At 44.4% G+C, this 22,058-nt stretch overlaps 1 protein-coding gene across 4 annotated transcripts in view; it reads right to left on the bottom strand.

Moving 5' to 3' along the window:
- Positions 1 to 1,986: 1,986 nt before the first annotated feature.
- The window catches only part of Slc35f3 (solute carrier family 35 member F3), a 337,034-nt gene continuing 316,962 nt past the window's right edge, over positions 1,987 to 22,058 (bottom strand). For all 4 annotated transcript variants that reach the window (XM_063260058.1, XM_063260057.1, XM_063260059.1 and 1 more), the window contains 5 exons: positions 14,674 to 14,893; positions 8,766 to 8,891; positions 6,689 to 6,881; positions 5,878 to 5,967; positions 1,987 to 3,433 (listed from right to left, as the gene is read on the bottom strand). In XM_063260058.1, the coding sequence (XP_063116128.1) occupies positions 3,198 to 3,433; positions 5,878 to 5,967; positions 6,689 to 6,881; positions 8,766 to 8,891; positions 14,674 to 14,893 (865 nt within the window). In that variant the 3' untranslated portion in view covers positions 1,987 to 3,197. The remainder of the gene's footprint in view (positions 3,434 to 5,877; positions 5,968 to 6,688; positions 6,882 to 8,765; positions 8,892 to 14,673; positions 14,894 to 22,058) is intronic.

Here is a 22,058-nt window from a genome sequence, read left to right as displayed (position 1 = left end):
ACGACTCTTCTGGGGAAACTTTTGTAAACATGTGGGAGACAATCCAGTGATTCCCTTTGAATCCAAAATAATTACTGTGACTTTGATTACTTGAAGACTCATTTCTTTATACTGATATGTAAAAGACTGGCTATGGTATTTCCTTCTCTTTTCATTTGGCTCTGAGCATTGCAAATAAGGCTAGCAGAGGTGCTAATATGCAAAATCTATAGCCATCAGACAGTCCTGTTACCTCTCGCATAGTGTTCTCCACAATACAGGATTGAGCTCAGGAGATGTTAGAGCAGATAGCTCTGGGAATGTCAACTGGGTAGGAGCCTCAAGATAGGAGGCTATGACTCCCCAGGGCGCAAGAGTTTGCATATCAGAAACCAAAGCCATGGCCCCCAAAACAATTCCCCTGTTACCTTAATTGGATTATGTAGGTTGATTCTTCTGCATATCTTTATCTCTGCAATTTACAGAGATGCTAATCTTGTACCTAGCTAGCCAGCTAGCTCAAGTTACTCACATAATTCCCTCCATCCTCACTGTCACCCATCCCTGAGCCACCCCACTTCTTGACAAGATAATAAATTCTGGGAGAGACTTAGGATAATATATCCTAAAGGACAAGATAATAAATTCTGGGAGAGGCCTTTGTCCGCATATCCTCACGAGGAGAGGATTGGATTTAGGACCCCTTGGCTGCCCTTAACTTGGAATATGTCTTGGTGTTTTTCCTTTTACCGTGGGTTGCACTGGTGGTGGTAGATTGGAATTAACTTGCTACGATTCCAATGACGTCTCAATGAAATTACAAATATAACCTTTTGGATTGTGAGGAAAATTAGAAAAAGAATCACAATACTTGGATGACTAAACTCGATATTTGGGTTTACAATATAAACAGATTCACACAGATCTCGTCCTTTTGTGGCTGGTTTATTTCATCTAGCATAGTGACCTCAAGGCTCAACCCTATGGTGGCAGGTGGCAGGTGGCAGGCTAGGCGGTCTCCCACTGTTTGTGTGGACTACATATTGTTTATCCATCCATTCATTGACGTGCCCTTGGTTCCCACCCTTTGGTTACTGGGAATACTGTTTGTGTGAACATGGATGTGCAAATAGTCTTGGGATCGTCATAGTCTTTCAGGCTCACAGATCAGCATACTGAGGGTAGCACTTTCCAATGCCTTCATATTATGGTGTATAGAGGAAATACAAGGGGTGATTAAAACATATGATAAATATTTAAATGTTAAAATTGTATTACAATAAAAGACACATGACATTAATACCCTTTAAAACACTTCTCACTTTGAAAACTTATCCAACTGTTCACGCCACTGTCTGAAGAAGTTCTGGAAGTCCTTTTTTGCGAGTATTACTTGGAATAGTGCTGCTGAGTGCCACCTGACAGAAAGGCGGGCTTGTAAAAACATTATGGTGTATCCTCAGGTCCTTTCTGCCCAGGATCTGGCACTGTGAAACTTCTGGCTCTTCCAGGCAAAATAACCATGAAAGGCAAATGTTTTGAATTGATTGAAGATACCACGACAGCCATATCAACACAAGTAAAGACACTCATGAAAGATGACTTCTAAAACTACCTCAGAAAATGGCAAGAATGATGGGATAAATGTGTTAGAAGCAAGGGATAACACGTTGAGGGGGATTTCATGACCAGTGTCAGCCTGCAGAAGAACCCTCTGCAAAGGAAGAGAGGCAGGAGATCCATGAGCTGAGCAAAGGACTGATGCCCAGGGTGGGGGGAGTGAGGGGAAAAGGCGAAGGAACAGGGGCTGACACCAACAGTGTTGCAATGCATGGGGACTCTTCTACATGTCTCTTTTGCACAAGTCAGGTCTGTGTCACAGTAAGAGTTACCATCCCTTGAGGTAGCAGGGTGGGCTTACCTACCTTGGAAGGTGCCACAAGACAGAGATACAACGAGAGAGAGCCTTACAGGACCCTCAGAGTCCATCAAGACCACACTCAGTGCTTCTTTTTCAAATATTTTATTAATCTGTTTGGCCAAACAGGTAATGGAAACTGAGAATAATAATTTGCTAAAAAGTTCAGGTCATGAATGCCCCTTTCCCCAGGAAACTAAAGACTCCATGGTTACAGAATGCACCATTGGGTTATGACAACATTTCAAAATAATGTTTCCATTTCATATGTAACAATGTAAACTTCAAAAATAGTAAACTCTAACCCCAGGTCCCTCTTTACAGATCTATCACAGATAGAATTTTCTGGCTGACCTAAATTATGTAAGGAAACAGCCTGGTGCTTAAAAGTTTCATAAAAAGGTTTACAGATTCAGTAAATAATTTTTCAGTGTTGGTCTTGAAGTAAAAGCCACCAGCAACTCCATTCCAGCATATCTACCTTCTGTGCATATTGTATCCCTTCAACCATGTGCCTGATACACTGGTCACCAGCTTTGCTATTTTTGTACACACACACATATAGTTTTATTTGTTTCTAAAGATTTCTACATCTAAATTATAAGACGGCGCCAGTGACTTAGAATGTCACCTCGCTTCACATAGGTAAAGACAAAAATTCTGTAGAAGGCACTATAAATTCTCCTGCGTGATCTCACGAAGACACAAGAGTGCAAGCCAGCTGGGGTTGGACTTCCTTACCTCCCTGTGACCCACACAGGCCTGATCTGCGATGGTTGTCATGTCCATTATCCTTGCCTGTTTCATCTCCTCACCCATCCGTCCACCTACCTATCCACCCATCCATCCAGCCATCCACCCATCTATCCAGATTAACTGACAGTTATCTTTTGGTTCATTGAAATTCCTTAAAATTAAAAGTACAGCTCTGATATAAAACAAAATATGACCTACTATAGCTGAAAAATAATCACAGTGTACAATGTCATTTTCAGTTGCTAAGATTCAAAACACGCCTGTCTTCCAAAGCGGTCGATGCAAGGCTCATTTTAACCTACTTTACATTCATTGAAAAAGCGCTGAGAGGTTCTTTTTCTCTACCGTATTGAATTGGTTTCCTTAAGTGGAAGGTCTGATGTGGAAAAGTGCAAGCAAGTTGGACATGCCAATAAATACCATAGAACTTACTGCAGATTACCAAAACTGTACAGGTATGTACACCTTGCCCCACCGAGTCTCCTCCCAACAGAAGAGAACAAATCATTACCGCTGGGGCGTCCCCAGTCTCGGAGGAGCGGCCCTAGCGTGCAAAGGAAGGGCGGGCTCTCCTGCTCCTGTTCTGGGGTCCTGAGCCCAGGTCTGCACCACCCTCTGCTGTCTCCTCCTTCTTCCTCACTTTGAGTCGGGTGAGCAGCTTGATCAACCAGACGTCCCACTCCTCTGGCAGGAGCAGGAGAAGGAAGCCCAGGCCAATGATGATGATGGCGATGACCCGAACCCCGTTGAAGACTATCTGGCTGGTGTAGTGATCCACCACTGTGGGAGACAGAGCTTTGGTTACTTGGCAGCTAGGATGAAAGCACAGGACCAGGAGATGCTGGAACATCCAACTTCTTTGGGCAGCCCGTGGTCCTTCTGGGCTACAGAATCCTCTTGGGCAGCCCTTGTTCCAGGAGGGTAAGGTCACCTCCAGTGTTTCACTTTAAACTTCCTAAACCTTGCCTGGTGTGAGGCAATTCACTTGTATTTCATCTTTCCAAACTGACCTAGATTTTGAGTTTAAACATTGATTTGTGGGTGAGAGAAAAATAAATAAGGAGACTGAGGATATGTATAGATTTGGAAGACTAAACCTTCCTTTAAGATAATAAATATGAACTACTCCTCTCTGAGCATTAATCAACATGACACTCTAGTGTCTTTGGAGACTTTGCCTTCAGTGAGGGCTTCTTAAAGGTCCATGGGCTCATGGCCCATCTCAATCCACATTAAGCATGGAACAAAATAAGAAGCAGACTCATGTTAGTTTGTAAAAACTCAGATTGCCATTTTCTGGACAACTCAGCTATCTCTTAAAAGCACTGTGCTGTTGGAGTCCCTTCCTTTCCTGTGGTGGGCTTTGCTCTCCCTTTTCTGTACTAACAACAGCACATCTGGAGACTGCCTCCCACACAAGCCACAGATGGAGCTTCCACCATGCTCTCCTGGGTGAGAGAACGTAGACTTCTGAGCTGCTTTTCAAAAGCAGCATGCAGATTTTGAATGGTGACTTACTGGACAGTGGGTCGGGATTGGGGCGGAGCATTTGCTGAGTCCTACTTGTCTCATTCCTGGCCCCTCCTTTTCCTCCTCTCTCTCCTTCCCTGACTTCCTCCTCCTCTAGCAGATGTGCAGAAAAACATCGAGGGGGTAAATGTTAAATCTGGAACAGCATTGCCAAGAGCCCTTTGCACCTCTTTATTCCACCATCTTCAGCAATATTTTAATCTGCAATACATCCTGTTAGTCACCAGGTGGGAACAATCACCAGTCAGTGCCACAGGCAGGTGTCAAGTAAATCCTAAAGGCAGGCAATGCCCGTGCTCTGACAAGCTTGATAAGATGCACATGTCTTTGTTTCTTTCCTCCAGTCAGGAGCTAGATCCCTGCCTGAGACACATCATTAAATCATTTAAGGAACAGGTAAGTACAGTAATAAGAAGTGATTCTCATTAATTTTGCAAGCACCTGGCTACAGGTTAAAGTTAAAGTAAGTTTCTATGTGAGAACTACCTGGATTATGCTTTTCTGTGCTAAGAACCTCATTTAACTGGGTTAAAGATTCAGAGAATGGAGGGAAGGATGTTAATAAAGTACTTTTCAGATGCTCTTGGGGTATGGAGTACCTTTTTGTCAGCTATGCAGGAGCTCAGGTGCCATTGGCACTACTCTGTTCTGGTATTGTCTGAAGCACCCTCGGCAGGCAAGGTCTTAGTGGTCCACTATGCAGGCGCATGAAGACCTTGGGGGCTGGTGAGTGGGGGCCATGGACCTGGAGGGGGTGCTGAGTGCAGTGTCTCGAAGTCTTATGCACACTGCTATAAGAGACGGGCCAGGCAAGTTTCATAGAACATGTGAAGAGTGAGGAGCTGAATCACTGGGAAAGCTCAGAGAATGAAAAGATGTTCCGTCTGGGCCTTCAGTCATGTACAAAACTGCTGGGAACAGAATGAAGGAAGCTAATAGTCCGGAAGGGAGAGTTTGAGAAGTTAGTGTTGAAAGAAGCTGAGCTCCAGCCACGAGTGTTCTGGAAAGGGGGCCTCTGGGCTCTTCCCTGGTAGACGCTGGGCACGGGGAGGCTGGGTGTGAGCTGGGGATACTGGGAAGAACTCCCAAAGTGCAAAGCAGCATGAGCTAGGAAGAGAAAGGAGCTGAAGAGCAGGTGATACAAGTCAATAAAGTGCCCTCAGCTGTGTGTTGGCAAGGAGGCCCCAGAGCAGTACAAAGTCAGCTCTGGTCCCTGGGCAAAGGTCTTGGTTGCTTTCTCCCGGGAGGTAAAGGGCAAAAGTGCCTCTGTTGCTTAAAATCTTTCTGTGTCACACCCTGAATACATCTTCTCCTCCAGAAAGACACCTGCAAAATTTATTTTTTGCTGCATAATTTTCTCCATTAAAAATACTGAAGATATTCATCTCTACTCCCCATAGCAATTAGAATTGAGATAGCTTTAGACTTCTGTACCTTCTAGTGGGACGCTGTCCATGAAAATCAAGCCATTATACAGAAAATTTCATAGATATACTGAACATCAACTTTTTACCTAAATGCTTTTTTCCTTTGTAAAAGGTTAAAAACATGTTATAAATCAGGCAAAATAAGATATATATATATATATAGCTAGTGTGTGTGTATGTGAATGTGTGTGTGCATGAGTCTGTATGAGGCTGTGTTCTCTGTGTGTATTTTTCAACAAGCAGCTACAGAAAGCCACATGGGCTTACCTGCATTCACAGGGACACTGAGGACGATTCCGAGAGACATCAGTGTGGGATATGTAACAGCAATTCCAAAATTTAATACAATATTGAATGCTGAAACAGAATTTAGAAAGTGAGTATTATTCAACTGCCCTGTTCTTTTCCTCCCCACTGACTACGCTGAGCACTGTTTCTCGAGGGAGGCTGGAGCCAGAATTACAAGGACCCTTTGTGGGATTTCTCCTAAGGTGTCAAGACCAGGGATCAGGGAACAGTACTCTGGCTGCTCGATGCCCTGTCTTTCCTGACCTTTGGAGAAGGGAAGCAGAGCTCAGAAGGTGACCAGTGGGGAAGAGGGTGGGGATTTGCTTTGCTGCTGGCTGTGCCTCTGGGGTGGCTGCAGGGCTGCAAGCTTTGCAATGCGGGTTTCTAGAGGACTCTGGCGAGCACCTACTTTGTTGACTTTCTGCCTACAGCAGCCTTCTGGTAAGTGACAACCATGATGACCATGATAATAATAATGACCATATTCACTGAAGGCTGACACTGAGGCAACGTTTTAAGAGTTCCCTCCCTGTGTATTCACTTACAGCTCCTTATCTACTCTCACTCATGGGGAACAAGCAAGGAACTGGGCTGTCAGCTCCCTGCCAGGGAGGCAATGATCACTGTCATTATGACAAAGACTACAGTTCTGGAAAAACTTTACTTTGTGAGACATAAAGGTCTTCAAAAACAGCAAAAAGTTGGGGGTAAGAAGGAACACTGTTTTTCTCTTTCAGCACACAGGCTTCCAGAGCCCTCCATGCATCTGGGCAAGTTAGGTGCCACTTACTCAATAAGAGAATGGAAAATCCACAAAGGTTTCCCCATGGAATGTCATCGAAGGAGCTCCAGTATTCCACTTTGGTGAAGTAGAGGATGACAGGGATGCAGGTGATGAAGAGGATGTTGAACACCCCCAGCATGGAAAGGAATAAGGCAGCTTCTCCAAACTTGGCGCTGCCTAGCAGGAGTTTGAAGAGAACCTGTGGAGAGGGGAGGAAGTTGAGGGCTCCTGCAGACTCCAGCTTGGTGAAACAGTCTGTGCTTGGTACAGCTGGGGCTGCACCAGAGGATGTATGGCAAATGGCTTGGGGAAAGTTTACACCAGTTAAGGGGTTGTGGGCTAGGTCTGTGGGCCTCTGACCACATCCTTGCATCTCTATCACAGAGCAATACAGATTACCAGAAAGCTTCTTCACAGTGACAGGTATTCACACTAGGTGTGGCTTGTCTTTTTTGTATTCATACAACAATTGGATATATCTGCCCAGATTACACATCTTCTCAGGACCCTGAACCTAAGCAGCACAGTCTGAAACCATCATCCCAAGAAAAAGGGCTTTGGCTGCAAAGACCTTTTCTCTAAGATGTCAGGGGCAGCGATTTGCTCACCTGTTCTGTCCCACCACTCCCATGAGGGACAGGGCATGGATTTCAGTGGAATGCACTGAACTTTGATTTCCTGGGCCTGTTTTTCCTATTCTTGTTGGCACATTATTTTGGATCCTTGGAAGGTCAGGAGAAGGACTGGAGTGGCCATAGGCTTGACTTAGCGATGCTAAAGGCCCCCTCCAGGTCCCTCCAGAGTTTAGTGCTCTGGTCTCCACGTTGTACCTCTGGCTTTTCCCACTTTCTCCTTGTCCTATCATTGAACACCTCATAAGGTGTGTCCAGACACACATGCAGGGAGTATGCAAAGGGAGAGATGGCCCTACAACCCAACATCTGTTAAATCCCTCTGGACAAATTTCAGGTAGCAGAGACATGGGGTTAGGAATCTGAGTTAGAATAGTGTGTTTTTGTGGATGGCATTTACACTGCTCTTCGTTGCACACAGCTGACTAAGGCAGAGCTGAGGCTTGTATTATGTCTGCACTTGGAGAGTGGCTTTGAAATCTCAGCTTGGTGCCAGTCTATCAAATCCCTTTGGTGAGATGTGTTCGGGGGCAGGGCAAAATGATGTGTGTGCCTCTCTGGGGCAGAGAGGGCAGGGAGCTGATGAAGGATAAGAAGGCAAAACCATTTCATTTTCCAGAAACCATAGCACGTGGTGCTTACAGAGCTGGGGTAAAATTGCTTTTTCTTCTCACTTTCTACAGTACTTAAGGTTCTCTGTCCAGCTGTCTGGATCCACAAAGGGCTGATATGTCTCAAAGCTAAAGACACATTTCTCACTGAATCCTCCAGGTCCATATAAGTACTCCAACTTGAGACCTGAAAGTAGCTGTGCTGTCTACCATACCCCAAAGAAGAAGAGAGCAAAAGACAGGAAGCAAGGGAAGAGAGCAAGCAGGAGGCTTGGTCAGTTGAAATGAGGTGAACAGAGCTAGGGACCCCAGGGTCCGAGTAAATACTGTATCCGTTGCCCCTACACCCAGTAAGGAAGTGCTGATAGTTCTCAGTCATGCATCTGTTCACTTTGCCTCCTGGCAATGTTTGAATCTAGGGTAGATTCATGCTGCTGGCCACAAAGCCTGTGATATGGTCACGGTAACATGACAAAAGGTCCTAATCTCATGGGTGGGAATTCATCTGAGCTAACACTGGGCAGCCTCAGAGGGCCTGGAGCCTCCTCCATCCCACAGAATAATGAAGTCACGGTCAGCCAAGCAGCATCATGCATTTTACCCGAACTGCTGCAGATGTATGATTGACACTGGAAAAGTCCAGACAGCCAAAGCTGTGGGAAGCCACTGCTTGGGCCCTACCTTTGGTGCTCTCCACCCACCTTGTGTGCACAGGAAATGACAGTCCTTCTCAGCACTGGTGCCATTCAGGGTTCCCCAGAGTGAAGAACCATCTCTGAGACACCCCCATATCAGCCAGCCAAGCACTGGCCTGCCTGGAGAGTGGTTTCCTACTCGTACCTTGTAGAGAGCCGACATGGACGCAGAGCCCACCACCAGAGCAATGCCAATGACGGAGTGGCTGTGGAAGCCATCGGCGTAGGTCATCATCACAATGCCAGCGATGGCGAGGATGGCGGCCACGATCTGGATGGGTGGAAGGAAATGGGGGTCAGGAAAGCGGTGGGGAGTCGGATGGATCATGGGAGGCCCATCAGCAGGAAGTATTGGTGGGGGAGCATGGCATCTCCATTCCAGGCGTCCTGGGGGAAGGACAGGTACGGGTACCCCACTGCCATGTTTGTTGCTCCTTAGAGAGTCACTTAGCCAAGTTTGGCATGACCAAGGACCTGAGCAGGTGGCAGCCAGGAGTGGAGCATGACTTAGTCTCAGCCTCAGGCCATGGCAGGTCACCATGACTCTTGGAAACTTGTAATTCTGAATTCTGATGGCAAATTAATTTGTCATGATAAGTCTTGGTCAAGAGTCCCTGGATGACACTATCTGAAGGTGACCTCATGTGTCCTTGCTTCTATAATTTTGTGTCTCAACAGGAAAGGTATAGAGGAGAGAGTAGTGGGGCCAGATAGAGCATACCAGCCAGTGCTGGCTATAAACAGTGTCCTGACCTGCAGGAGCAGCTCTGTCCCTTAGCTCCTAGGGAGTCAGGGTGTCCTCAGTAGAACAGATGTGTGCAGCCAAGTTTCAACAACTGGTTTTACCAAGAGAGCCATCCCACTTATGGATCATTCAAAATCGATGTGAGCTGTCTATAAAAATGTCAAGTATCTAAGATTTACTTGAGTTTTCTTTGTATTTTCTCATTTTATCCTCAAAATAGATATCCAGTATTTGCCTCATTTTATAGACATGAAAACTTGGCTCACTTGGTTAAATAATCTACCCAAAGCCACATCCTTGCAGTGTGCATAAGCAGACATAAATTTCAGGGGTGTCTGATGGCAAAGTTGGTGCTGATGGATATGAACAGGATAGCCTAGAGTGCCCAGTAAGCTTTTGCTAGCTGGGCTCTTAGATGCAAACTGAGGTTTCCTCAATGGGTCAAGTCATTGGTTTCCAGGCTAGTAGAGCTAATGTGGTTGAATGTCACACAGTGTATCTGACTTGCACACTTCTCCTGGTGCCTCCTGCATGCAGTATTTCCACAGAACACTACATGTGCCTGTAAAACACAGGCCCTGGGGGCCAGACGGTGTCCCATGTTAAAGCTGGCTCTCATCTGCCTGCTTAGGGTTATTCACTCAGTCATCTGTGTCCTTCTGTACCACACACACGGAGACACTTCACATTCAGATGGACTATGTATGACTGCTCACTAAAAGATGCAGAGGGTACAAGAAAATAAGCAGCTATCCCTCCCACCGGAGGACAAGAGAGTGGCAAGGGACAAGAGATGGAGATGAGGTGATGTCTGCCCCACAGGACAATGTGATGCAAGGATGCCACTTGGAACAGTTCAGCCTGGCTAAGCGTCAAAGCCCGATGCCCTGGAGAAGAACTCAGAAAAGGAAGAGGGGTCAGAGAGAAGAGAAGAGCCAAACTTCCAGTGATTCTGTGCATCTCCAAACCTGCTGGAGTCTTTCTAAACTTCCAGCTAAAGTTGAGGGAATGAAGAATAGGGTTATCTTTTCCCCAAGACTTGCCAAGCAGGTTTCTAACCTCTTACTCTGTGCTACTGATTAAATAATAAGCAGCTTCCACTACAGCAGGGCCCATCAGAGCACTGGAGGGGAGGGGTTGGAGGAGCCAGAAGTGAGAGGGGAAGAGGCCCCCCACTTAGGTCGTGAGAAGACACATGTCAGAGGCCCTGTGGGTTCCTTCTGGCAGACGGATCAGGGGCAGTGACCTCCCAGGATCCCAGTCACAAGTCACAGTATCTGTGGACTGGGCGTGGGGCTGCATCTCTGGGCCTCAGCAGCCATACAGGGATGTGAGACCCCAGACAGGTGCCAGAGTTTGTGTATGTGTGTGTGTGGGAGGGGACCTGCCTGGTTCTCAGGATCCTTCAGAGCAGAGCTGAGTCCACAGCCTGGGTGTTTCCTCCAGCCTTAATTCCCTTGAAGATTTCAGTTCTTTCTGGAATCTTCTAAACATGCATTTAGCTTGGTGTGGCGGCACACTCCTGTAATCCCAGCACTCTGGGAGGCTGAGGCAGGAGGATTGCAAGTTTGAGCCCAGCTGGGCAATACAGAAACTTAGGGAAACCCTGTTTAAAAAAAAAGAAGAGGCTGAGCAAAGGCCCTGGGTTCAATCCCCAATACTAACAAAAACAAAACAAATGAACAAAAAACCCAAAAAAGCACATGCTTATTTATTTTACATGTTTTGCATCCTAAGGCATTGAAATTCTTGATCCTCAGATGAAAACATTTCCAGTGCTGCAGTGGGGTCTCGAGGGTTGGTGCAGTTTGACCTGCAGTTTCTTACACACCCCAACCTTTTCTCCCCTGGGAGGTGCTGCATGCGCTTGTGGACAGGGACAAGCTGTCTTGTCTCCTTATCCCACTCATTCCACTGCACTGTCCAGAAATAAGCACTACTGGGCAACTGTGCCCTGGGACAGGGCTGCTGAAAACCACCACCTCTGCTTCATCTGGGGACAACTCAGTGGAGTGAGGAGAGACACAGGCAGGAGCTGCTGTTAGGTGTCTTTGGGTATCTCATATGCTTCACCCATCAGGACCTGACAGCTTGCAGGCTGAGATCTGAGTCCCAGCAACTGTGGCGCAAGCAGGATGCCGCCTACTCCAGCTGGGCTGAAAGGGAAAGGAGGGACCCGGGAAGAGGGGAGATAGGAGGGCCTGTGCTACCCATCATGAAGCCCACAGCTGCTGCCTAGTCTTGCTCAAAATGTGGCAGGCTGCATGTTCTTTGCCAAACAGAACCAATCTGGATGCTTTTTAAATTGTACAGTTCTGCAAAAGGGAAAGAACGAGCTAGTTTCAAATATGCTCTCCTGAACCCTCTTCTCCCTGGTTTCTAGACTCTTCTCATTGACCCAGTGAATGTCAGGGTTTGGGGCAGTTGAGCAACTCTGAGTTGCTCCTGCTTCCTGTCGTCTGTGTCTGCTCTGGGTCAGGCTTTGGGTGCAGGATCACCGTATGCGATCAGATGTGGGAGTCTACATCTGGAAACAGTGGCTGCAGTCTGAGAAGGGAACTGATCTTGGGAAAAGTCCACCATCCCAATGCCCAGCACTGGAGCTTCAGCCTGCATGGGTGACCCCCTGGCAAGAAGGGTGACCTTACTCTGTCTTCACCCTCAACACCATGTGAAAGCCCTGCCAGCGAGCATGATCATGAATAGGCCTGAGCAAACCCTTACAATGGAGGCTGGGGTCTCACCCAGTCTGGCCACAGTTGGTGGGCTCTGTGCCCTCAGGCTCTTCCTGCTTTGTGGTGACACACAAACTGCCTCCCTAAGTATTCACCAGCCTCTGACACCATCAAAAGACATGGACTGACCCATTTGCCTCTTCTAATTGAGAAAGAATAATAACGACACTGAGGAAAGTTAATATTTCTTGAATTTTATGAGCCAAGCACACACCTGCTCATTTTATTCTCAAAGCTGATCCTTGATAATGGTCTGTCCACTTTAGAGATTGAGGTAAACTAAAGCCGAGAGCCATTTACCCAATGTCTGATGGGTTTTAAGGGTAGAGTGAAGACCTGAATCCTACTCATATGACTAGCTTGAGCACCTCACCACTGTATAAGAACTTCTGGTCTTGGACATACAAGAAATACACACTGAGACAGAAAGCAGTTTCCATGGCCAAATGAACAGCTCTTTACCTCTGATGCTGGAAACCCAAACATTATAGAGCATATTTGCTTCCTTCTGTATTTATGTACATGAACAAGGCCTTTCCATGTTTCCCAGGAGCTGCAGCTGTCATGAGCATGAACATCTCCTCTGCCACTTGCCTTATGGATACATGCCTCTTGGCCCCTTGGGATGGGAAACCAAGTGAGCTTTCTTCAATCTTTGGAAGCTCCTAGTAGAGGATGCTAGCTAACCTGAAAGTTAGAAGTCTGAGTGATCTATGCAAAATTATATATTACCTTGGAGTCCAATCTATCTGCTATGAAAAGGAAGCTTTCAATCTCATGTGTTGCTGATCGCTGAAGAACCAGCCCTGACCCCACATCAGGAAAGCTATTAGATTATCAGCCATTTATTCCCAAGAAACACTCCCAGTGTTTGCAAGTTACAATGCCCCAACAGCAACAACCAGCTTGAGCTCTTCCATGGCAGCACTGGGCTAGTACTAGACACCTTCCACGCAAAACGTCACATAGTGTTCAGTGGTCAGCTGAGACCACTGGATCAAGTGGCACATGGCTAGACTGTACCAGGTCACAGATGTTGGAAGAGGCACCTTATCCATGACTAGAAAGGCCGGAAAGATTTGGAAGGGCCATGCTGCTCTCTGTGAGTGTGGGAGTACTTCAAACTTTTTCATATCTCCATTTATTAAGCTCAAAAAATTCTATTTTCTTATGTGAGATACAGTATTGTTCTTAAACTATCTCTCTCCAATAACAAGGCCTCATTTGTAATTTGCTTGGGTCATCTGAATCATGCCAAAAAGCTTCATGAATTTTCTTGTCTCTGTACCTCAGAATAAAGTCAGAAAGGGCATGATGGCTCATGGTGGCCTGGGGACACCCCAATCCTTAGTGTTGAGTCAGGCAGGCCAGGAGTGAGTGACAGCAGGGTACCCATAGCCCTTGCAGAAATGTATTAGATCATTTGTTTGTGAAAAGGCTTTTCTGGGTGGTAGCCCAGGGAGTGAGGTTTCATTCCAAAATTAACACTTAAGTCTCAAAACAAATTCTCCCCCTACTGCAAGCTAAAAATACAACTCAGCAGTTGACTCATGTCCCCACTGCTGTTTGAGTAACTTGGGTGGGGGTGAACCCCACCCTTAGGGTGATGTCTTTGTTCTCAGGGCCTGGAGCCTGGCCCCTGCTGGTCCCCAGCAGGACTTGCTTGCACCTGGCTGTCCATTACAGGAGAGAAAAAAGTAAGAGATGTAACAACAAGAGAGCCAGTGGTGTGGCTAAAGCTGTTTCTGTCCTGGTCTACAGCAAGGTGATGGTGGACAGCAGCATCTCCTGCCACTAGAGTCAGCCAAGCAGAGGCCACCAGGATTCTGTCCATGCCACGGTCACCTGCTTCTTTAACCTGGAGTGTGGACTCTCTGTATTTCAGTTGGTACTTGACAATGAATTCATCGTATTTCCTACAACTCTTACAAAATCTGACTTGCTTTGTATTTTACTGAGTTTTGCTTGAAAAATACACAGCAATCTAAGAGATGTAATTTCATTCGGCTTGCACCTGCAGAATGAAGGAAGTGGAACTACTACTCCCACAGCCTGGACTTGGCATGAATGTGTCTGGCTCCCTCGGGCTGGGACACATGGGCTAGGCAGAGGGCCACACCCACACACGCGCATGGAGAAGCAGGGTCTCTGGCTTCCAGATGATCCTCACCACAGAGTCCTGGCACTGGCAGAAAGCTCCAGGCTGCAGGGCACAATCATGCCATGTGCTGCAGCCTGGGAAGCTGCTACGGGAGAGTGAATGAGTATGCGGAGTGGAGCACATGGCCATTCGCAGGCTGGGTCCCCAACCAGCACACACTTTAGGGAATGCTTGTTGAAATGCTTGAAATGAAAGGTGCTTTAATGGATGCTTGTCTTGTATGGTTTGCAAGCAAGAAGGTTTGCAAGGCACACCAAGAACTGAGCCCTCTGTGGGCCCCTTTTCTGCTGCGAATTAGGACAGTGACCAGCAGCTCTGCTCGCGGTCCAGCACATGGAGCTAAGCAAGCCAATGGGCAGGTTGTGGTTGACATGACTGAGTGAGGGAGGAAGACAGATAATAAGGAACTTACCCTCACTCCCATGAACCTGTCCCTGAGAACGATCCATGAGAGCAAGAACACAAAAGCTTTGTTGCAGCAGAACAACACGGAGACATCCGTAGTGTTTATTTTCTTTATTGCATGTAAGTACAGGTAGTTTGTGAGTGTCCAAAGAACACCGAAAGGTGCTGCCTTGGTAAAAAACACCTTCAAAGTCAAGCCATTGTCTCCAAAAAATCGACAGCATTCCCTAAAACAAGGAGAGAGAGGCAGTGTTATTATATTCTTGGGTAGATACAGACCATTTTTTTTCCTATACACAATTTTTAAAAGAAAATATAGGAGGGGACAAAGTTTTAAAATTTATTATCTTTTTGTTTTCAGTACTGGGAATTGAACCTAGGGCTTCTTGCATATTAGCCACATCTTCTGTCACCAAGCTATATCCCCAACCCTTTTTATAGTTGAGAGCCTTGCTAAATTCCACAGACTAGACCTCAACTTGTGATACTCCTGCCTCAGACTCTCAAGTAGCTGAGATTATTACACTTTTTAATAAGATCTATTATTGTTGTTGGAACTATTATTTTGGTCAGTTGGAAGGTGTTGCACAGGGACTTGATGTCATAGTTGTTTCCTCTTGTTTGGAATTGGTCATTCTACTTAGAAGATGTGGTGGAATTATCTGATTTAAAGGCTCACATCCATGGTAGTTAATTGAGTGACTCTGTCACTTGTTGAATAAGAGAGGGAAGTCCCTAGATCTTTTGTTTTTTTAAGCGAGGAAGCGAATGGTGAAGGGATGTAAATATATTTAAAAATTTTGTCCCAAACTGGAACTGTCTTTGTGGTCAGGGTAGTCACTTCCTGACCACACATCTAATATATATATATACTTTGGCTATGATGCAAGCAGTGCTAACTAGTATGTATTTTCTGATGCCACTTTTAGAATACTTCATCCTAACAAAAGGAAGTGCTCTCTGTCCAAGTCTCTAAGAGCCTTCCCAACCCAGGAAGAGCAAACAGACCTAAGATGTCAGAGTTTTCAGGGAGGACAAGATGAGAAAGCATCTGCAGAAGGAAAGACAGCTATTATAGATCATTGGGAGAATGATCATGAGCATCTGAAAAAGCATTTAAGTGCTCTACATGCAGAAAAAGAAAGTTGGGAGACAACAGAGGTCGCAAGTATGGAGGGAGCCTCGGCGAGAGGCCTGATCGGTGGACAGCTGCTCCCCACCCCATGTGTTAGGGAGTAAAGATCATCACTCCGTGAGGTCTGATGATACAATGAAGGGTTGGACACAGGAGGAGGTGCTACCTGTAGGGAGGTCCCTGTCTCTGTTAAAGACATAACGAAGCTTAGCTAAAGGGATTAATGGTAGCCAGTAGGAAAGGGAGTCGGCTCAATGGGGACTTAGACTCAGATACCCTGAACCACTACAAGAGCAAAACAAAAGATGTCACTAGGCTGAGCCAAATACATGAGGATGGAGAATTGTCTATCCCCTGACTACTTGACATTGAAATCTAGCACTGGAGGAGAAAAGTTAGAGGCAATGACTGTTAGTCTATAGCAAAATACATCTTTATTACTCAATGATGAAATAGCCATAGAAGAGAGAAAACTCATTAAAAAAGGGTAAAGGCTAAGAAGGTGAGCAGGGGGAATTGCACTTATCATTTTATAAAACATGGTATAGTTCTGCCACTTTCACTGAGCTCAGAGTCCTATGTTGCTTCTCACCAGATAGAATTTTTGATTCACAGGTTTACCATGAAGCCCACTCAACTGGATCGCTTCCATTTTGGCAGCATGTGGATACAGCGCTCCTCTAACCAACAGGCTGATATTTCTGTTACCTGGGAAATGTTTACAGAGCATTTCAGCGGCAATTTCTATGGGATTTTCTCAAGCCTCTGTTCATAGAACAATCTGCCTTCCCCCAGGGAGAGCAGCCAGAAAGGAAGGCTTCCTTCATGTCTGTGACTATGGTGGCTGCCAGGTCACTTCAGTATGTCAACAGGAATATAAGTATTCATTCCTGCCGTTAATACCAACCTATTTCATCTATATTCTGAGGTTTCCCTTCAGAACTGAATGCCAAGCAAGCAGGATTTCCACGTTCCCCTTGACTTGCTATTATACAAAATGATTCATAGTGGGGCAAGGGCTGTCCACAGTCAGCTGGACAGCTATTTCCTCTCTGAGAATCTGCATTTGATTCTTCCAACCCTGGTGGTTATAAACAAGGTAGAGAAAAGAAATAGGGCACAGATACGGCTCAGTACTGCCTGCCCAAACTGCTGGAAATGGGGAGAGGATTGAGATCTCATCCTGGAAGTGGAAAAAGCCAATGCTCTGGGTCTGGTAGAATTTGGCTGGCTTTTTGAGGACTCACAGCCAAGGATTTTTTACCTTATCTTGGTGAATCCAGGTCTATCAGACCAAGATTATTGGCCCCTTACAGGTCTTGCTCTGTTTTAAGACAATAGGCTGAGCACTAATCCATGTCAGTTGGCTTTCTTATGTATGCCCTGGATTGCAAAGGGAGATGCAGGGCTCAGGTGTACTTCTGCCAGAGGCCTCTTCTCGAAGCACAAAGACTAGAGTACAATAGATTCTGTGTGGGGACTTCTGACCAGACAGTTAAATATCCTTCCTTTCATCTCTTCTACTCTCTGATGTCCAACCAAAGTTTAGGTGTGTTTGTTTACAATCCTGTTTGTGCCAATTTTTCATGGGTGCTTAACTACATAGTTTAATTAAATATTTATAAATCAATATGCTATGAATAAGAAATGTTACTCTGTAAAATCTAAGTTGATAGCTTCAAGGAAAACAATAAAATGAGGCACTGAAATATTGCTATTGAGTTATGTATTCAAAGAAACATGGTACAAGGCAGGAAAGACTACAAACATCTTTAAATTCTGCATTCTTTTTATTTGACCTATAAGCTCTTGGTACTCTTTAAAGAATCCTGACTGCAGTCTGTCTTGGTGGGATTAATGATAGCTTATCATTTAATTCAAATCAACAAACAGTTGATTACTATTGATATATTTTCAGCTCTAGGTAAGGACTGTGGCTGATGTAGACAAAGTAAACTTTGCAAAATTAAGAAATCTTCTTGAACCTTTTACTTCGTAATTTTCTTTACTTTGAGTTTTTGTTTCTGTTTTCTTTTCCTGGGGTTTCTTTTAATTTGATGTTGGGTCTTCTGGTATGATTTTCTAATTTTATCTTTTATTTCCTTTTGTCCTTCACTTTTTTCTTGGTATTATCCTACAAAACATTATTTCAAATTTATACTCCAACTTTTCTACTAAATTTTAAAAATTGGTTCTTATATTTAGTTCTCAAGAGTAGTCCCTACTCTTAAGATGTACATGGGGACAACTGGAGAGATGAAGCTGACCTCTCATGGAAAGCAAGATAACCCTAAATGAGGCAGGAGATGAGGGGATGGCAAACTAGCTGCCAATATCAGAGATCCAGGAAACACACAGAAAAATAGTTCATAAAGCCCTGTACTTGGGACCACAGAAAGCTCTTTCAACCTTCTCATAAGGACTCAAGCAGACTTTTTTTTTTTTTTTGTCTTTTTCATTTTTATCGGTACCGGGGATCGAACTCACGACCGCCTGCTTGCAAGGCAGGCACTTACACCGCTGAGCTAAACCCCCAGCCCCTCAAGCAGACTTTTGATAGGGTGGCCAAGACCTGACATCATCTTGAGGAATGTGAGACACAAAAAATGGCTGCCGTTGAGCTGCTGGCCACTGTGTTCTCTTTCACAGTTGTCTGGTCTCACTCTGAAGAGTGTACTTTTCTTCCTTTTAATTGGGCTATCCTCACTCCAAAAAGCATGGTTCTTTTCTTGCCTTTAATAAATGTGAGCTCTGTCTACCTTTTGTGCTTACTTTGTCCCATTCTTTGTTGAGGACAAGAAGAACCTAGAAAATATCTCTAGCAGGTATCCCCGGCATCCTAGAACCTGGCAACATAAATACAATATTAGATGGCATATAACAGAATACCATGGAATTCCTGTCCACTGTAGAGTTAGAAGGATTGGATAAGACCTCATAAAACATGTAGATTCTGAGTTGAACCTTGAAGGATACATAGGATTTATATAATCTGGAGGGAGACATACATGGAGGAATGGTATCGGTGAAACAAGAATGAATGGTTTCTCAAAAATAAATCAATATTGGAAATTAAATAGAGGAAAAACAAACAACAATTAATAGAAGAATTGAAATATAAAATTAAAATAGTCTTTTATAAAATGAGACAGAGAGAGAGAGCTGAAGGGAGGAGGAAGTGGGTATGTCTGTTAATTACAAAATCCCTAAGATACACGTGCAGAACAGTTCGCAAAGCCCTGCACATGGACCTCTTATGAGAACTCAAGCAGGTTTTTGATGGGATGATCCAGTCTTAATGTCAGTCCGAAGAGTGGGTGATACAAAAAAGTTAGTCACTATTGAGTTTTTATCACTACGTTCTCTCTCGCATAGTGGCCTCTCTCATGCCATATATACACTTCTTTTCTTACTTTTGCTTCCCCTAAACTCACTCTGCAGAGCCTATTTCTTTTCCTTCCTTTAATAAAACTTTGCTACTCTTTGTGCTCATCTTGATCAATTTTTTGCTCAGGACAGAGAGAACCTAGAGACCACTTACAGAAGGAGACTCCAGCACTCCAAAACAGCACCAACCCAAGGGTGTAAGCCAAGGGTGCAGCGGATATGGCAGTAGGAAGGAGGGATCCAACATGAGCAAGAGAGAAAGCAAACCGTGGCAAGACGCTCTGCAGCCAACCAGGGAATCCAAAAGATTCCAGGAAGGGAGTCTCCAGGAAGGGTTCTTAATTCATCAAGAATGGAGGAAAATAATGATGCGGTTCTGAGATGCTGGAACATTTACCCCCCCCCCCCCACAAAAGCAATCATTAAAATGGAAATAAAGAAAAATGAGACAAAAGAAGCAAATATTATTGGCAGAAGAAATGAGGGGTTGTTCACAAAGGAAGGCAGTCAGGGGACAAAATTTGCAAGCTCATAATCATGAAAATGCTCTTAGTTAGAAATTAGGATACCACTGTGTTGGAGGAAATGGAACCAGGAAGAAAATAAGTGCAGTAGTACAGAAATCAGTGCAAATCTTATTTAAGAAGGGCTGAGATAAAAATTTAATTTAGGCAAATTGGTATAAACCTCAGGGGAAAGTATCCACAAGATAAAGGAGAAGGCAGGCATGGAGTGGGAGCTGATGATTTTATGATTATTCTTTTATTACTTATTTTGCTTTTCCAAATAATATATACATACATTAAACTGCCAAAAATAAAAATTAGTTAAGAGCATGTGAGAGAGAGAGAGAGAGACAGAGAGAGAGAGAGAGAGACAGAGCGAGAGACAGAGAGAGAGAGACAGAGAAACAAAGACAGAGAGACAGAGAATTCTCTGTGATAGAGGCCAAAACATGGGTGCTTCTGAGCTTTGAGAACTGCAGTTGCAAACCTCAGAGAGAAAAGCCTGCCATTTTCAGGTAAGTACACTATAACCCACGCAGATTAAATGACCTGCTCAAATTTAAGTAGCTGTTTGTGTGGAGCCAGACCCCCAACCTATGCTGTTCCTCTGTGAACCCCAGAACTCTCTTGTCCGGACCCTGTGTCTCTATGCCTCTCCACACCCTTTTCTTGATCCTGTGTCCCTATGACCCTCCTTCACCACACACAGTAGCAAGCGTCTCCCCAGTTCCCCGTTTTTCTCTTCTTCTGTTCTGTAAGCAATTCTTTTTTGGAATAGCCATCTGCATCCCTCCTCCACATTTCCTCTCCTCTGCAGAAGCTCTAACCCAGTGTCTGCTCTGTCCGCTTGTCCAGATCTTTAAACCAAGGAATCATGATCTTAGCTAGTGTTGCTAATCCTAACAGGTACTTTCTATGCTCACCTTTCTCCTGAGAGTCCCGGCCACTGCGGGTGTTCCTTAAAGTGTCTTCTGGCTTCCAACTCAGGATGTTCCCCTAGGTTTCCTCCTCATAAGCTTCAGGTTTTCTCTGCAAGACTGCCTTAGTATTTTCTCAGGGTTTTTTTTTTTTTTCTGGTTCTTTTTTTCACCTTGAGAAATCTCTCTACTCTGATGGTTTCAAAGCCCAGCTAGTTACTCTTCAGCCAAGAGTCTTCCATATGATCTTATCTTTGTCTTGAACATTCTTAATACCTTGAACCCAGTCTTCCCAAATGAACTATGTATTTTCCTCAGCCCTCAATCCCTATATGGTACCAGGATTCATATTTCTACCCAGATCACATACTTGAGAACCACACTTAGCTTCTCCTCTTTTTTCCTCTCCAAATCTAATTAATCACCAAGGCCCCCAAATTATTTATTCTAAGAATTTTACCTCTTTGGGCATTATTGTAGACGCCACTCCTTTATCCTTTTTTACTCAGTTAAGACTCTCTAATTCACTCTGCTGTTTGAAGTTAAGGATGCTGTAGCTCAGACAGACCAAATTATATCACTGTAACATATTAAAGATTTGTACCATTCTTAGGTCCTTCACTGGACAATTTATATAAGGGATACATTTTGATATTCAGTGCATTCAGTTCTAAGTTTACAAGCCTGGATTAGTCTTCCCACAGTTAAAAGGGAAAAGAGTCGCGTTGCTGTTTGTCAGCTAGCGGTGACACTGCCACCTGGTATTCACAGCTTAGCTGGCTTCCCAGAACTGATATTGTACTTTTTTTTTTTAACCTTTAAAATCCTGGAGGAGTTACATTATTTAAAATTTTGTGCATGAATGAAATATTAGTCATTATGTTGCTGCAAATTTGCATTAAAATAGGACTACAATGTATTTAAATTTTTTCCCAGGTAATTTTCATGTGCAAACAAGTTTCTTTCATACACACTGTTCTTTACCAAAAGTTTTAAAAATTTTGCATTGTAAAATACTCATAACTTAAAACCATCTTAGTCATTTCTAAGTGCACAGCTCAATAGTGTGAAGTATTTTCATATTATTGTGCAAACTAAAACTTTGTTATCTTGCAAAATTAAAACTTTGTACCCATTAAAGAACAACTTATTCTTCTCCCAGCCCAGGAAATCTTCATTCTACTTTGCCTCTATAAACTTACTACCCTCGGTTCCTCATATCAGTGGATTATGCAGTGTTTGTCTTCTTGTGACTCAGTTCAGCCATCTGTAGCCTGGGTCAGAATTTTCTTTCTAAGGCTGAGTAATATCCCACTGTATGTACACGTCATAGTTGTTTATTCATTCATCTACTGAAGGACACTCAGGTTGTTTCCACCATGGCTACTGTGAATAATACTAATAGGAACACAGGGATACAAACATCTCTTTGAGACCTTGCTTTCAA

This window comes from Cavia porcellus, unplaced genomic scaffold (genome assembly GCF_034190915.1).
Source record: "Cavia porcellus strain 051 isolate PalLab524CR breed Dunkin Hartley unplaced genomic scaffold, mCavPor4.1 scaffold_13, whole genome shotgun sequence".
Classification (NCBI taxonomy): Eukaryota; Metazoa; Chordata; class Mammalia; order Rodentia; family Caviidae; genus Cavia; species Cavia porcellus.
This window is presented reverse-complemented; position numbering and strand designations above follow the sequence as displayed.